General features: G+C 35.4%; 1 protein-coding gene across 1 annotated transcript in view; it reads right to left on the minus strand.

The window, feature by feature from the left end:
- The window catches only part of ADAMTS6 (ADAM metallopeptidase with thrombospondin type 1 motif 6), a 255,576-nt gene that overhangs the window by 222,800 nt on the left and 14,638 nt on the right, over positions 1-18,138 (minus strand). Inside the window, exons 4-7 of the mRNA XM_033109798.1 lie at positions 13,467-13,635; positions 7,521-7,732; positions 6,929-7,012; positions 6,270-6,415 (exon numbers count right to left, since the gene is read on the minus strand). Of these exons, the coding sequence (XP_032965689.1) occupies positions 6,270-6,415; positions 6,929-7,012; positions 7,521-7,732; positions 13,467-13,635 (611 nt within the window). The remainder of the gene's footprint in view (positions 1-6,269; positions 6,416-6,928; positions 7,013-7,520; positions 7,733-13,466; positions 13,636-18,138) is intronic.

Consider the following 18,138-nt stretch of genomic DNA (forward strand, 5'->3'; position numbering starts at 1 on the left):
CAGCTATTTTTAATCTCCCATCTGAAAACATTAGTTGACTTTGGAAATTCTAATCCCTTTAAAATCCGGCACCATCAAAGCAAATTGCCATGATCCCGTAAGAGGATAAATATGCTCATTTTAATTAAATGACTAAATTATGTGACTTAGTATGAAATTTTTGCATCTGTAGTTTGTATTTTGAAATGTAGTTATATGCCTTATATATTTCATTAATGGAAAATTGAAAAGGAAGTATAATTATGGCAGAATATCCTATTAACAGAGGAATTCTTAAAGATCTGTACCTTGAATTTTCAATAATTTAGGATAATAAAAGGAATGAAGTCCTGGTACATGCTACAACATGGATGAACCTTGAAAACAATATACAAAATAAAAGAAGCCCATCACAAAAGCCCACATGTTGTATAATTCCATGCATACAAAAAGTCCAGATTAGGCAAAACTATAGAGACAAAAAGATTGGTGGTTGCCTAAGGCTGGGGCTGGGATGAGGAAGATGAAGGGAATAGAGAAGACGTCCTTTGGGAATGATAGAACTCTATTTAAATTAATTATGGTTGCACAAACCTGTGAATATACTAAAAACCATTGAATTGTACACTTTAAATGGGTAAATTGTATGGTCTATGAATTATAATAATCTCAATAAAGCTGTCTGTTACCAAAAAGAAGAGCTTAGGTTATAATTCCTATCTGAAATATATACCATTATATATTAATATCATAAAGATGAAAAACATGATTCCAATGCTAAATAGTAGACAAAGCCAGGAAATGTATACATTAATCTGCTCATGTTAATCGCTCAACATTGATGCAAGTACAACTTATGTCACCAAATTCCTACCGATTTTCAGACTATAAATGGATTTAATACTTTTGCCACAAAATAAATTTAAAAATTGGCTTGAATTTAATTTTGTGGTGGATATGTCCTGACTTCATGTGGAAATAAATACTTTTTTAAATAATCTGTCAAATAGTAGATTTTTATTTCTAAGTAACTATTAATTTAGTTTCTCAATACAAAGTAAATATAGATAATCTGAAAGTTTTGTAGCAAGTGTAACTTTTTAAGTGTATACATACAGTCCTATTTCTTAAATTCTGTTTCCAGAATTTCGAGTACAAAATATTAATCATTTCTTGACCTAGTTATATGGTGTCATATTCCATTATTTTGAAAAGAGTTACTAAACGTCAAGCTGATTTAAGTAAACACTAATAATCATCAAATAATTCTAATAAATCTAGTCTATATAAGTAACCAATATATATTACTACTACTATTTTAACTAAAAATGGATCACAAAAATAAAAGACCAATTTCTTTATTCCACCATTAATGTTTATTTATTTCATATGACTATATTTCCACAAATTTATGCATTATAGCACTTACTCTTATGTTCAGAGCTAAGATGTCACATAGTTGATACACCATAGAGAAGTATCCATACATCAATTTAGAAAGTGACATGAAACTAACTGCTCTTTGGTATGGCAAAATGTTAAGATCTGATAAAGCTATGAGAGTGACATCAGCAAGATGGTGAAGTAGGAGATACCAACCTTCATCCCCCAACACAAAACTACAATGAGATAACTATTCACAAACGAAAATAGCCCTGGGAGGGCTCAAGAGTGCAATTAAGAACCTACAGCAACATAGTGGAACAAAAAATGGACAATAACCGCACAAAGAATTTCTGGAGAGATCAGCTTAGTGGAGATGTCTGGAGGAAACTTGGAACAAAATGTCAAGCCATGAGGCACACACCATCATGGTCCTCAGTGACCTGTTACGCAGAGAACCCCGCAGCTTTTGCTGCTGAGGACCTCAACAGCCCTCACCACAGCCAGACCCCCATCAGCTTCCACAGGGAAGCACAGGCCCAGCAGCCTGCTCCACAGAGGACCCAGGCAGCTTTCATCACCAAGTCAACCAATAGCCAGCACGGCCTCAGACAGGGGGAAGATGCTGCTGTACCCACTCCAAAAAGGAATTACTAATGTGCTTCCCTGGGACCAGGGCTGCCAGCACCTTTTCACCCTGAGCACACCCAACTCCAGAGCCACAGCTGCTCCACCTGCTCCCACTCTCCACACCCTGGCTCCAAGTCCGGTCTGTGTGCACCTGGGCTCCAGACTCCAGCCCTGTGGCTGCTCCACACGTGCCCACATCTCAAGAATCTGAGTTAATGCCACTACAGGCTAGCCAGCACCCTAGACCCAAGTGCCATTGTTGCTGTGCACATGCCCATGCTTCAAACTCTGCCTTCATGGCCACCTCGCACACACCTGCATTTCACACATTGTTGCAGCAGGGGAACCAGAACACCAGACCTCAGAGCTGCTGTTGCACTGTGAGCACTGGCACTCCAGTCCGTCTCCATCACTGCTCCACAGGTGCCCCCACCTCAGACACCAAGCACTGGCATGGACGCCCGCAAGCTGGACCTAGCACCATGAGGGATCCCCACCACCACGACATCCTCCATGGGAGAAAGAGAGACCAGGCAGTCCCCAGAAGCTTTCACTGCTGCCAAAGGCAACTGCAGCCTTGGCCACTAAAGAACCCTGCAGTCTTCCAACATTAATCTCAGCTGATAAGGCCTCATGGAGACTACACTGCTGGTAGTTTTGAGTTTCCTCAAAATTTGAAAAATAAAACTACCATATGATCTAGCAATCCCACTTCTGGGTATATTTCTGAAGAAAGTAAGATAGCACATTAGCATCTTGAAGAGATAGCTGCACTCTGATGTTCACTGCATTATTCAAAACAGCCAAGATATGAAAACAGCCTAAGCATCCATCAACGGATCAACGAATAAAATGAGACAGACACACACACACACACACACACACACACACACACACACACACACACACAAAGGAATATTAGTCAGTCATAAAAAAAGAAGGAAATCTTGCCATTTGCAACAACATGGATGAACAAGGAGGGCATTATGCTAAGTGAAATAGGCCAGAGAGATCAAGTTGAATGTTGTGAGGACCTCAGTTATATGTGGAATCTTTAAAAAAGTTGAACTCAGAAACAGAGAGTAGAATGGTAGCTGCCCAGGAATGGGGGATGAGGAATATAGGGAAATGTTACTAAAAGGGTACAAATTTTTAGTTGTTGGATGAATAAATTCTGAGGACTTAATAGACAGCAGGGTGACTATAGTTAATAATTCTGTATGGGTATTTGAACTTCACTAAGAGTAGCTATTAATATTAAACATTCTCACTCCAAAAAAGAAACAAAAAAAGGTAACTATGAGGTGCAGATGTATTAATTAACTTGATTATAGTAATCACCTCACAAGATATATCAAATCATCATATATACTTTAAATATACAGAATTTTATTTGACAATTATACCTCAATTTTTTAAAAAAAGATTAAAGTTAGCTGATGTATAACAGATGTTCACTATATTTTATATACACTTATAGACAAAAATAAACATAAGTGTACATAAAAATTAAAACATTATGTATATATAAATATTTTTTAAGATGTTCTTGGTGCTAATTCAACATTTTTCATACCAGGTGAAAAACAACAAAATTTTAATTTTTTTTACTTTATTTTCTTTCTGTCTAGTCACAGTGACCTGATAGCTTTGTAGCGCACAGTTTGTTTTAAATTTATATCAGTAAAATAAAACAATGAAATGTCATTTGCTAAGAGGAGGTAACATTTTGAGTTTTTATACTTTTTTCTAAAAGTAACTACTACTACCTAAGTAACTACAGTTCTAAATGGTTTTCTGTTTAAAACATTTAAATCCCTAGGACAAAATTAGGCCTACTAGAGATAAACATATCCATCAATTTTTCTCTGGAACTCTCGATAAACACATTATCCATTCTCCCTAGTGAGCTGACATTTCAAGCAAACATAAATCATGATCTTACCTCTAAATGGTGGAGTCATAACCCTGAACATATTAATAAGTGAATTACATGAAGCAATTTTCAACATTAGTATAAAATCATCTATGAAATTCTCATAATTATTTTTACTAAAAGAAGCAGTATGATTTAAACATATGTTCAATTTCACAATTCAAAAATTTATATGGGAGAGGCAAGCACTGGCAAATGCTCCAACAACAAAAAAAGACTCTGAATATTACAGATGATAGTCATCTTCTTTGGATAAGTCACTCTGTGGCCCTAATAGTTCAAAGATATTTGTAGACTTTGAAATAAGCTAAAAGTTACTTTGAGACTTTAATAGCAATTCAAAAGGGCATTCTATGCTGCCCCAAACAGGCATTTTTCTAATCTCCACTACTTAACCAATATAAAATAATATGAGATATGAACTCTTTGAAGTAATGTCCTATTAAATCCTGAGATCATTTCTAGTGCTAATCTGACCATTAGGAGACAAGTTTAAAAAGAAAAGTTTAAAATTTTATGTTCAGATCTCAGACATCAAAAAAAAAAAGAAAAAAAGAAAAGAAAACCACTAAAAGTATAGCTTATTAAAGCAAAAAAGAGCTCTGCAAAGGATCTGAAAAATATCTGGGCCAATTCAGAGTAACAAGTCAGACAGCCAAATGTTGTAGCCAGAGCAAAGAAAGGGTGGCTAACTGTCCAGATGTATTTCAATACTCGAATAGTTATAAATGTGCACTCTTGGTATAACTTTGGTCATTTGATGCAAAAGTTAAAAATCCAATGCAGATACAATAATAAAAATGTGAAGCTTTCGGAGCCCACTGGGTATTGCTTTTTTGGCCAAAGGTAGGGCTTTATAAATATAAATACAGAAGCCAATGTAAATATCTGTAATCATTATATGAAAGACATATTCCTTTAGTAATTTCATTGACGCTAATGATATCCATATATATTTTTACACAAAGTTTTCTATATTTGCACAATTCCTAGTATATTTTTAACTCCTCAAATATATTTGGGAATCATTCCAGACCACAAGACTCTGAGGAATTGCAGAATTTATCAGACTGACGTGTCAACACATATGAATATAGAACTATACAATGTTGTTTTTATTCAGCAAGCATGTCATAAACAAAATTTTCTGGTTTACGATGTTAGGTAGATGAAGGCAATTAAAGTAAGTCTAACTGTAAAAAAATAAACTCAAAAACTTTAACTCTACAACTCAGCTAACAGGAATTTTTTTTTAAGCTGAATTCACATCATCTTACTCAAGATTCTGGATCTAAAGAATCTGATTTCGTATACTTTATACCCCCCCCTGCATAGAGTTTAATGTAAAGTCATGAGCACACTGCAGATGAAGTATATGTTAAATATTGCCTTGCAAATTAAAAGGAACAATCAAGAAAACAAAGGCTAGTCCATTTAGCCAGGATAGAATGATGATTCCATTTTGCTTATTGTTGTTTGTTACTGCTTTCATTTTTAAATGCTGGTAAGAAGTCTAAAGACAAACTTATCTTTAACTTATGATGTAATCATGTTTCTAACCAATCATAATTAGAATATTAAAAAATGAAGACAAATGGCATAATATAATCAAAGAAGAACCACCAGGGTTTGAGACCTGTTCTTTCACTTATTAGCTGAATGATTTTAAGCAACTTAAGTATTTTGAACCAGTTTCCTCATTCTTACATGGGAAAAATAATAACAATATCTACTTTATAGAGTTGTTCTTGGACAGTAAGGAATAAAACGGATCTGAATACAGTTTTGTAAAGCTGGAAAGAAATATATGCATTCATTGGATTATCATAAAAAGTAATTTGCCCGAGAGAAAAGCTGTTTAACGTATAATATAATAGATCTGCTTCTTTATATTAGTATCTCTTAATTAAAATATTTTTAATTAAATAAACATTCATCTAAGTAAATTGTGTAACTACCAATGTCCTCCCTTTTAACAACCAAGAGTGATGACATTTTTAAAGTATAATTTTCTCATACTTTTAAAAATCTTGCTTATAGCATATTTTGTTCAGTTAACAAAGCATATGTGTACTTCCAATTAAATCTTATGACTAGACCTTAGTAGAAGGAAAGCTATTTATTAAATTTCTACATCAACTCTAAATCTTTCTTTTTTTCTTATTTGGTTCATTTGATGCAAACACAATAATAGTGTAATATATTCTTTTCAATGGTGAATAATAAAGTACTATTTTGCTTTCTCTATACTCATTACCTAAATGAGGCTTTAGATAGAACCAAATATAGTTACAATATCAAACACAACAATCAAAGGTAAAATACTTGCAACAAACCATACCTAGTAATAAGAACCGCATTATCGTGGTGGGCAATCCCATTTTCTGGAATGGTGTTTCCATCACTTTGGTGGGAGAGAATGGATTTCTGCCATTTACAGAAGCTATCGAGGGACTTGTCTGCATGGTGGTTTATCTCCAAGTTTGGCTGCAATACAACATGCATACCAGAAATGTTCCAAACAAATTACTAAGGTCACTTGTTAAAACTTTTGAAGACTAAAAGTGGGACTATAATTAGAAGCAGTGGTTTCTAGGAATAATCTCTTGCCAATTTTTATCTCTGTAATATCTGACCTAGAGTTAATTTAGTGTATTATTGAACAAACATTCTTTCCAGTTCCAGCTTTAACAATAATGTGAATATATGTGATTATCAGCATACAAAAACAACCAAAACCACTATTAGAAAGTCTGTCATGCAAATGCTCACCTTTAGAAATATACAGCTAATATACAAATATATAGCTTTAACATGACATAAGAGGTATATTCTTATAAACTATTTAAAATTTGCTTAAAATATTAAATGCTTAGTGCTGAAAATCATATTCAACTAGAACTTCCTAAGAGGAGCAATAATAAATTAAATAAATTTATAATACATAATTCTACAGCCTGTCTATTAGGAGTTTAGATTTATAAACTAACTCATTCTTACCTGATCTTCTGTGAGAACAATTAAGCGGGCCACTATAATATTCACAACGTTTCCTAGGCTGGAATCACGGTAAAGTTTGGCAACCTGACCTCCAGAAAATAAGAAAAGACACAAAGTCAGACAAAAATCATAGGGTGATTTATTATTTTTTTACAGAGTGGTAAAGCAATTTTTCAAGACTTTAACCACTGTGTATATAAAAAGGTTTTCTTTTATCCCATATCAATTAAAACAATACCCTCAAAATGCCTTTTAAAAGGTTTGTTATACAATTCTACCTCAAGAAATATTTTCTCCTAAAGATGAACTACAACATACTAATTGAGAGGGTGAGCTAATGTTTCAAGTTAAAGAAAACTTCTTAAACAAAATTTAACACAAACTATTCAGAAACTCCTATTATCTGAAAACGAACAATAAAATCATCTTTAAATTTATTTTCTATGGAACTGAAATATTAGTAGATCAATCCTTTCTCACGTTAGACAAATAAATTCTTAAAATCATTATTTCACAATAAAAATCTATGACCTCAGTCAAAAACCACAACAAACTATTAAGTTAAAATATTATGTAGAGGGATCAAACTTACAATATTCATCACACTCAAAATGTAATGTTCAATGTCTTTGCGGCCATGGTAGCCCACCATCATTTTGTCTGCCACTACTAATGTCTCCACAAACCGCTCTGTGCTTACTGATCTCTTCTGTCTGTGGCGGATATGTGTGCCATTAATTGGTAGTGCAGAAGGAAAGGCAGAGGTGTCATTCAGCCACCAAGGTTTGCCATTTTTTATGAGGTCTACAATAAAAAAAATTAATGAATTCAGACAGGTCCATTAATTAAATTTATTTATTTATAGGTCTTTCAAATAGACTTGCTTCTCATAAATTCTCTAACCTATTTAGATTTTTCAAAGTCACGGGAGGAGATGAAGAAATACGGTAATGAGAACATTAAACTCTTTAAATTTTTCAAATTACATTTTCTGAAAAAAATTAAACATTAATCATACTCAACTGTTCATGAAAGCAAAACAAAATAAATCTAATAAATTACTTAATAAAAAAGAATTTTCAAATAAGCATTTCATAATATTCCAGTAAGTACATCATCATACTTTTAAATTTAGAATGGGTACTTTAAAAAATCATTTAAAGTTGTTTAGAAAGCTACTAGAGTATTAACTTTCTAAACTAAGATAGTTCTGATGAAGAAGATTAATGTTGCAAAAATCTATTCTTAAGACGCTTCTGAGCATTTAAAATAAGATGCTTTTATTAAACTATCTTAATTAGAGCAATTCTATTGTTCTAGAAATCTCTATTTTAAAAAGCTGTGAATTATTTTTTGCACTTAGTTTTGTAGTCTCCAACTATTTACACTTTGAGAGTACTCCAAGCATTCCTTTTCCAAAACCTAGAGGTAAAGGGCAATAGAATGAGAGTTGAAAGATCATGATTCCAGCACGACTCACTTTAAACTACATTTTAGTGTAGACTGTGGCTTATCCTTGGTTTTCTAGACCTTTGGTTCTTCAGTACCCAGGAAACCTTGCAGTGCTATGGCACTTGGAAATGCTTGCCTCATTTACATTCCTCTTCACTTAATAAACTTGAGCATACAGATCCTCTGCACACCTCACTTTCACATTCTTATATTGAACAGAAATCTTTCGAACCTCCACTTATTGAAAAATTGAGTGAGTGAAGAAAAATTAGATTAATTTATATGGCATACTTGACAGAAAGAGGCACTTTCTCAATTTCTCTAACTTCTTTCGCCTTTCCCTTTTAAAAATTACTTTGGTAGAAGTTATAAATTTTAAGACATAAGATGAAAGGGACCAAGAGAAGTATCGGTCAAATATCTTTGAAACTCGTATAAAGTAGTGTGTTTATTTCTAAAGGTCAAGAGAAGCAGATGCATACTATTTCTTATTTCAATAGTATATCCCCAAGACAGCCAGGAAGTATTCCCCTATGTCCAATTGTGGCAGAGAGACTCTTAAGGTGGCCCCCAGGACCTCCTGATGTTCACCACACCTTTCTGTGATCTCCTCCACTTTAATAAGGATGGGACCTGGGACTTGTTTCTAACCAACAGAATATAGCAAAGATGATGAAATGTGTAGGAGTACTGTACATAATAATTATGTTACATCATATTGTAGCATCTATCTTAATAGAGTCTTTCCCTTGCTGGCTTAGAGGAAACAAGCAACCAAGTTAGTGAACCGTACATAGCAAGAAACTGTTAGGGGCCTTTGGCAGACAACCAACCAAAAAACTAAAGCTTTCAGTCTTCATGGGGGAAGAATCCACTTCTCCACTCCCATGGAATGCTGCCAAGAACCATGGGAGTGGAGAAGTGGATTCTTCCTCAGTCAAGACTCCAGATGAGAACCCAGCCTTGGCTGAGGCTGAATAGATAACCCATCCATGCACAGACACCTGGTCCACAGAAACCGGGACATAATAAAAGTGTATTACTTAAGCCTTTGGGTTTGGAGTAATATTATTATGAAACAGCTAAAATCTTTTCTGTATTACATAACTCCAGTTTCTCCTGCTCACTCTCCTGTGATCATAAAACCACTCATGTATTCAAATCATGCCTAGTCTTCCCTTCCTTTGACTAGGCAGCTTACATGTCTAAATATAAAATTAAATTTCCATTATTTTCATCATTTTCACTTCTCTGATCCAACCAATTTCTTCTTATTCTTATCTAATGTGTTGTGAAAAGAATTACACACCATTGGGCAAAATAAACACTTAGCAATGGTGTTTCTCCTTTGATAGCAATACAAAGTAGGTGCTGTTATTATAATCATCATTTTCATAATTTTCAACTTTTTAGCTTTTTAATTATTTGCGTGGCTACCATTCCATTAGACATATGTATATATAATGTCTTTGCTGGATATTCATAAATGAAGAGTTCTTATACTCAGAAAACTTGTAGTCCGATATATATACAATGTAAGAACACTGAATGTATAAAATCAAAAGAGATAACATCCGCAGTTTCATTTTAAAAATTAATCCAGCATGATTAGATCATTGCAAAATAATATCTACATTTTATAATTGTCAATTGACTGCTTCATGTTAAGCTTAATGATCTGCAACTGATATATTTTTAGTCTAAAATAGAATACACTTTTTTTTTTCAAAATGAAGATTAGTAGTTCTTCAAATGATACTCATCACATATGCTTTGCTCAGTTTAACTTTAGAGGGTAGAACGTTAAAGAAAACATTCCTTCATAAGCACATACAATAAAGAACTTTTCCTCAAAACCAAATACATTGATCTCTTTGCAGTCGAAAATACGATTTCAAGTGATCAATTTCAAAATATTTTTTAACATAGAGAGCCATTCAAGATTATCTCATTAACCTGCTTTATTTTTCATTTATAGCACTTATTACATCTTGACAGTTGGACATGTATTTATTTATTTGATTGCTTACTTAGTTAACTGTCTCCTCACTAGAATATACGCTTAATGCGAGCAGGGACTTTTCCTGCTTTATTTATTGCATCCCCAACACCTAGAATTGCCTTGCACATATATGCTAAGTTAATATTTATTTAATAAATTCAGAAGTAGATAATGCAGGTATAGAAACATAATATCTATATCAATGGAGTATAAGAATTCAATTATCTCTCGGTGGTTTGTATAAAAGCAACTTCATTTTCTTTTTTTCTTTTTCTTTTTATCCTGTATTTTCTAAATTTTCTTCAAAGAATAGATATTACTTTCAAAAAAAACTTAACTCATATCTTAAATCTAATTAAAATAGGAAAATTCATATCTGAATATGAGATAAATATGCCCACAGTCAAAGGAGTTTTTTTAAAGCTCATATTTTGATATAAACTTGAGCTCCCAATAGCAGGTTAACTGGCAATGTATGCCCACAAAGGTACATGTCACTTGAACTAAGCTGTTGAAATAGTATCATAATTAAGATCAGTAGTTCTTAACCTGACATTTCCCAAACTTACTGAATTTACAAAATGTTTCTCTTTCAATAACATCTAGGGACATTCTGATGGAAATTAAGGAACTACTACTATATTCCCACTATTGGGAAGCCAGTGAAGTGTTTGAAAGTGTGTAATATAGCCGGATGTAGGAGACAGACTTGACTATAGACCGGAAGACAAACCTGGAGACAGGAAGACCAGTTAGAAAGTTGTTACAGTGGTCTAGGCAAGAGATAATGAGGGTCTGAACTAAATCAACTGGTGTTAGGGGTAGTAGAAATGGAAAAGATTAAAATCGAGGACCACTTAGGAAATAGCCTCAGTAACCTAGGGGGAAAGATTGTAGAAGAAAATCTTCCCGCAAAAGGACAGAATTTTATGAAGGCAGTAAAAGTGGAGTTGCAGAACTGTTTGACTCAAGCCTAAACCATTGAAAAGTAACATCAGTTAACAAGATAGGCACGTCAAAAGAGGATAATCTGAATATAAAACAATTATATTACAATAAACAACTGAATATTTAAGTCCTAGTTTTTAAAGAATTTATATATAGTTGTATTCATAGCCTAACTGTTGTTAAATACAAAAATAAAGCAAACTATTTCCATAATATTTAGTTTCATTACTCAATACAAAGACCAATCAAATCTTTTTTTATTAGTATTTATTACAAAATTTTACTTCATGTCTTAAGTGGATTCACTTTAAGTGGACTTTTTCTAGTACCAATTATTCTTGACCAACAGGACCTCTTGTAATTAAAAACCTCAGAGATTACTCAAGAGAGAATGTGTTATGAGAACAAGCAGTTGAGAAAAGAACTTTAAAGAACACTTATACCTGAAGCAGAAAATAAGGAGCCCATGAAGGATACTAAGAAACAAAAAGGCAATGCATTCACTAATTGTAAGGTAATGCATTCCATTTTTTTACAAATCTACCTATTGAACCCACCCCATTTTTCACTAAATTTACTTGCTGGTGAACTCTTCTTTGTATTAAGCTGAAATCTGCCCCTAGTTCCTGTTAGTAGAGCTACATAGAACAAATCTAATCTTCTAAAAAATAATATAATAGCCCTTTAAATGCTAGAAATAAGTGTCTCAACAATGATGATAGCTACAATTCAACTGAGTAACTAATGTGTGCTGAGAGGAGTACTCAGAGAAGTTGGGTAATTTGTCCAAAGCTTACACCAAAGCCCATGTTCTTTCTACTATGCCAGAATGTGTCCTCTTTTTCTCTAAGTTTCCTAACACTTAAATGGCCTCCTATTTCCCTCCCTCTAGTCTTGCTTTTCTCTAATTCAGTCTCCATGTGGCTGCCAGAGTAATCTTCAGAAACCTAAACCTGATCATGTGATTCCTACTGTCATGCAGGGTGTCTGCTTCCGCTCCCCCGCACAACAACGCAGGACATAGTGAGGCCAAAAAGGAACACCCACGGAGCCATAGATAGGGGAGTCATACCACTGTATTCTCGCTGGCGGCTGGGTTGAAGATACAGGAAGTAGGAGCCATACGATCTGCAATCCTCCAACCAACCAACCCACTTGCTAACTGCAATCTGCCCTTGCTACCTCAGGCACGGCAGTTATATCAGTGGCCAATGGCTAACCGGTTACAGCTGATGGCCAACTAGTCACAGCTGATGGCCATCTACTACCCGAGCCAGCACTTTTCCACGTGAGGCCGAGAGCCTGGAAACTGCTCTCTGGGACTCTGTCCCCACACTACTACATAAAACCTTTCAATGGATTTCCAGAGCACTTAGGGTAGACAAACCCCTCAACATGGTTTATAAGTCCTTTGTGATCTGGCCCCTTCTTATCTCTCCAGTCATCTCACCACCACTTCCCCACCCACTATGAATCTTACCCCTATTTCTCCAACCCACATTCTAATATCCAGTTATATAAACTGTCAGTTCCTGGAATGTGACATTCTTTCTTTAGGTTCAGAACCACTATAAATTCTGTTTCCTTTATATACACCCATTGCTCCCACCACTTCTGCCTAGCTACCTTGTCTTACCCCTTAAGCCTCAGCTTAGAAGTCACTTCCTCCATGAAGCCTTCTTTGAACTCTGAAGTTTAGGTTTATTGTCCCTACTATGTAGTTCTACAGTACCCTAATTGTCACCATCTTTGAATACCACCTTAAAACTCTTCAAGTCGTATTCAAGTGTCTAGATTCCTGTCCCTAGCATAAAAATATCAGGCTGACCAAACAGCACACAGTACTATGGGAATACCTGTGCATGAAAGCTGTAACTGTTACCTGAGTAAATTAAGGTGGCTTTCTTTCCCCTTCAAAGAAACAAAAAATCAAATTTTACACAGACTTACATTTTAAAGACTTCTGAAAGAGCTTCCAAAATTGACTTAAAACTATTGATATGTGATACTTTTGAAATGACTCTGGGCATTATCATTCTAATTACTCAAATTCTTATTTACTTTTATTATACATGTCAGAAAAAAGTGAGTGGCAAACAATACAATATGCTATCTAAATGCCATCTGTTCACTTACCCGAAACCCCACAATGAGAGTGATCATACAGATGCCGTTGTTGAAGGGTAGACTTTTTGTAAATCACATGGGGATGGCCATTTTCATAACTAAAATGTTTGGAATCTTCTGTGGTATTCTTCAATGGTTCAATAAAATATTCTTCATCTTCTGTAGCAATAACACCATGCTAAAAGAAAAAGAAACAAAGAATTTACCAAGAAGAATCGTTTGAAATATTAACATTACCAAAACTCAAAAATAAATTTATATCTCTCCAAAAAACACATGTTAATAGAAAATTAATGAATTGTCTATACTCAGCAAAATATTATATGAATTTTCCTTTTCTTCATAAAGGATGTTTAAATCCCTCCACATGCTATGCCCTGTACTAAGCATGACACCTAGATTATTTCCTCCGATCTTCCTAACAACTCTAAGAGGTAGCAGAGATCTCTATGCATTCACTATGGCTTATTTCCTTTTCAAATTGTGCACACTTCACTACATCCTTTGTGTTCAGGTATAGCTTTGTAATTGAGCTTTGGCCAATAGAAAATGGGCAGAGAGTTGTATATCACTTTCAGGCCCAGCCCCTGAAAACCTCCCAGTGGAATTCTCCACTCTCTCTGAAAAAAAAAGACCTGGGGAAGGTAGAAGCCAAAAGAGAAGGAATCTGGGTACCTGAGTGACCTCATGGAAAGCTGTCCATCAGAGATGCTGATATAAGGGAGAAATAAACGTCCATTGTGGTAACTACTGCTATTTTAAGGTTACGTTACACCAATTAATATGTCCTTAATATACATCCCACATATCCGCATTTTGCAGATGAAGTAACAGGCTCAGAGGTTAAGAACTTGCCCAATATTGTACAGAGGTCAGTGAGGGAGCTGGAATTTACACCAAGCTCTGCTCTCATTCACAGTATTATATTGCCTTACACCTATTTATTTAGCCAACTCCTACTCAGCTCAGTCATAGCTAGCTCCTCTCTAAAACTTCCTCTTGCCTAACTGGAATAACTTCACCCTCCTATGAGCTCCAACAGAGCTTATTATTTATTTTTAATTTATTTATTTGTAATTAATTCCACACAGCTTTGCTACATCTCAAGTCCTGAAGCTATATTTAAAGTTGGTATAACTTTTCAACTGCATGTTTTATCTTCCAAACTATACTAGTCGCTTTCCTAAGGCAAAGGGTTATGTCTCATATTTCTTTATATCAGTTATAGGCACAGACAGTGTCTCAGATATATTGTGCATACCAAATAAAAGTTTGCTGATTAAAAGAAATGAGATAGTAAAAGTTATGTGCATCTGAAATAAGAATTTCCATCCTTGTCTAATACCGTGTTTCCCCGAAAATAAGACCTAGCCAGACAATCAGCTCTAATGCATCTTTTGGAGCAAAAATTAATATAAGACCCCGTCTTAAAATGTTATAAGACCGGTCTAAAATATAATATAATATAATATAATATAATATAATATAATATAATATAAGATAAGATAAGATAAGATAAGATAAGATAATGCCGGTCTTATATTAATTTTTGCTCCAAAAGATGCATTACAGCTGATTGTCTGGCTAGGTCTTATTTTCAGGAAAACACGGTAGTGTTTTCATAAGTGTGGCACATGTGAGAACTGCTCTTAATCTGACTAATTTACCCTGTAACACTGGATAAAACACAAACTCTCTGGGTGTATTTCCTCAGCTGGAAAAATGAAAGGGTTGGTGTAAATTAGTGGTTTTAAAACAGCACTCTGGGGAGCCCTAAGGGTTCCATGGAAGTGCCCTCAGGGGATCGCCCCAGACAACAAAGACAGACCTACATGGCTTGGATTCCTGGGCTTAGAAATCAGCTGTGCTTTTATTAATCTATACATTAAGTTTCTACATAACATCTCATTTGAGAAAAGGGTTTGTTGCTTTAAAAAGAAAAAAAGCTGAAAGCCTCAAGTCCAGAGAATCTCAAAAGTCCCTTTGAATCTTAGCCTCTATGATTCTGTTTAGGGCAATTCATGTTAAGTATCACATGCTTGGAAAGAAAGATAAGACATAATCAGAACTGCTCTAACTTATAGATGAAGTTGGCAACCACCTATACGAAATGAACTAAGGAATGCAAAAACAAAACAAAACAAAAAAGCAGCCCTTAGTCACTTCATATTATTTTCACCACCGCTTGCTTTACTTTAAAGATATTAGTCCCTAAATTAAATGCAAGCACTGACAGAAATAACATCATATGCCATTAACAAACTCTAATACATGAACGTGAATTACTTTACCGGGAAGATTTAACAATGTGATAGTAAACTGAGCGTGTTTTTCTGCAGAAAAGAGGGCATGTGTAAGAAGCGTGGGTAAGAGGGAAGTGTAGGAAGTGGGGTCCAGAGTACTGCCAGAAAAGGAAGAGCGCTCGAGTTATGTCATGCTGGACTGTGAAAAGAAGAACGTTTTAAGGTCCCAGACGAGAAACTCAGGTTGCTGGGGGCAAACAGAGTCAGAAGCCTCCTAAGTACACACAATCTCTAACATCAAGAATGGAACGACTCTGGAAGAAAACCCAGAGATTTTATGTTAGGTACTCTGTAAGATGTTCACACACATTATCTCATTTAATCTTAACAGCTCTTTGAAGTACGAACTACTGTCAGCTTGTCTTTGCAGATGAGAAACCAAGACTGAGCAAAGCTAAGTAACAAGCTCAGTGGATTGACTTTGCAGCCTGTACTCTGAGTCACTATGTTATAATTCCCCTACCGTCTGAGGGTTGTGTCTGACTTCATTAATTCACCAAGTATGTTGTGACTGTCTAGCACATGGCAGGTTCTGTTCTAGGCAGTATGGATACAATAGTCAAGAAAACAAAGTTTCTGGTCTATCATTGAGCTTACATTCTGTTGGGAGGAGCTAGAAAAAAGTAATTCATTCTTTGGATAAATAAATGATCAATCAGGTAGTGATAAATGTTCAGATGAAAAATAAAGCAGTGTAGGAGGACAGAGAGTAATCAGAGTGAGGGAATTACACAAACTATTTAGGGTGATCAGAGACATCCACTCTAATAAGATGACATTTGAACAGAAACTTTAGTACAGTAAAGGAGCAAGCCAAACAGATACCTAGGGAAGAAGCGACCAGTGGGACAGCATTGCCTTTGCGTGGCAATGGGGTAGGAGCATGAGTGCAGTATTTGATAAACAGCAAGGAGCAACTGTGGCTAGAGGGAGGGAAGGGGGAAATGATTATGAAATTAGAAAGGTGCTGAAGGCCAGATGATGAAAGAGCTGAGTTAAGTGGGAGTCCCAGAAATCTGTGCGTGCCTCCAAAGCGCCCGGCCTCTGACTTTCCTCAGCATCCAAACTCACCCCTGCACTGTCTGCCTCAGGACCATCAGGAGTCATCCCATCGAACTCCCTTTCCCTACCACACCTGTCCTTACAAGAAGACCAAGACCCATTCCTTGGGTTCTATTCCCCATATGGTTATACACATCATGTTTTCTGATCTTACCTGCTACTTCCCCCCTTCACCATTTAAAATACTTCTACTGAGCCCTCTCAAACTCGAATCAATTGCCAACAAAATGTCCTGTACCCTCAGCCTCATCTGTGAATGTTCACTTCATCTGACTCAAACAAAAACCTGAATTTCCTGAAATGACACTTTCTTCCCTGTAATCCTCTGAAATGTGGCTGCTCTCTCCTACCAGCTTCCAGCCTCCTATTGGACCTTGAAGTAGGGAATGTGTCCTTGTGACTCACGGCCATTTCCAAACAATTTTCCCTCTCTCGCCCTCTTCCAAAACAACAACCACCAACCAAATAAAACCCACCAGCTTCAAATCTCAAGCCATCACCTTCTCCCTCTGCAAGTTGCAGTTATCTACTGACCCAGAGTTGCTTTCCTCATCCCTTAAAGATTTTAGCTTATGGAACAATGTCACTCTCTGCAGTACCATTCCTGAAATAATTGTTTTCAGTATCTTCTTATATCATCGGTTCTTAAGATTTGTGGGTATGTGTGTGTGCATGTGCCATGGATCCCTCTGGAAGTCTAGGGGTGAAGCCTAGGGACCAATTCTCAGAATAATATTTTAATTGCAGAAAAAAATATATAGAATTATAAATAAAACCCACTATAGTGAAAAACAGTTATCAAAAGATTTTTTAAATGTAATAGTAATACATATATCTTTTGTAATACTTAAAGATATGCAGTGGGTCTAATAATTAACATAATTTCACAACAGTGATTAACATAAATAATATTTTGAAGAACCTGTGAAAACTGTTAAATGACATGGAAATATCAGTAATTTCTATTGGAGACAAAGTCACAGGAACCGCTACTTCTTTATTGGTTTGTTAGCGATATCCATAAAGGAAGGAAATGTTAGATTTCAGTTAAGAATTAGCAAAAATAAAGATGTAATTTTCCCCATTCCAGTTCACAAAGCCCCTGAATTCCATCCATGGACCCCAGGATAAGAACTACTGACATAGATGGCCTCTTCAATCCCTGCCCTCTCCATTCCTGGACCTCCTCTCTTCCAAATATCTTGTCCTTCACCTCACCTTAGACACTCGTGGATGTATACGGGTACATAGTCACACACTAGACTTCAGCATTATCAATATTTGCAACTTTGCCATAGTCTCAATTTCAAGTACCC

This window comes from Rhinolophus ferrumequinum, chromosome 7 (genome assembly GCF_004115265.2).
Source record: "Rhinolophus ferrumequinum isolate MPI-CBG mRhiFer1 chromosome 7, mRhiFer1_v1.p, whole genome shotgun sequence".
Taxonomy (NCBI): domain Eukaryota; kingdom Metazoa; phylum Chordata; class Mammalia; order Chiroptera; family Rhinolophidae; genus Rhinolophus; species Rhinolophus ferrumequinum.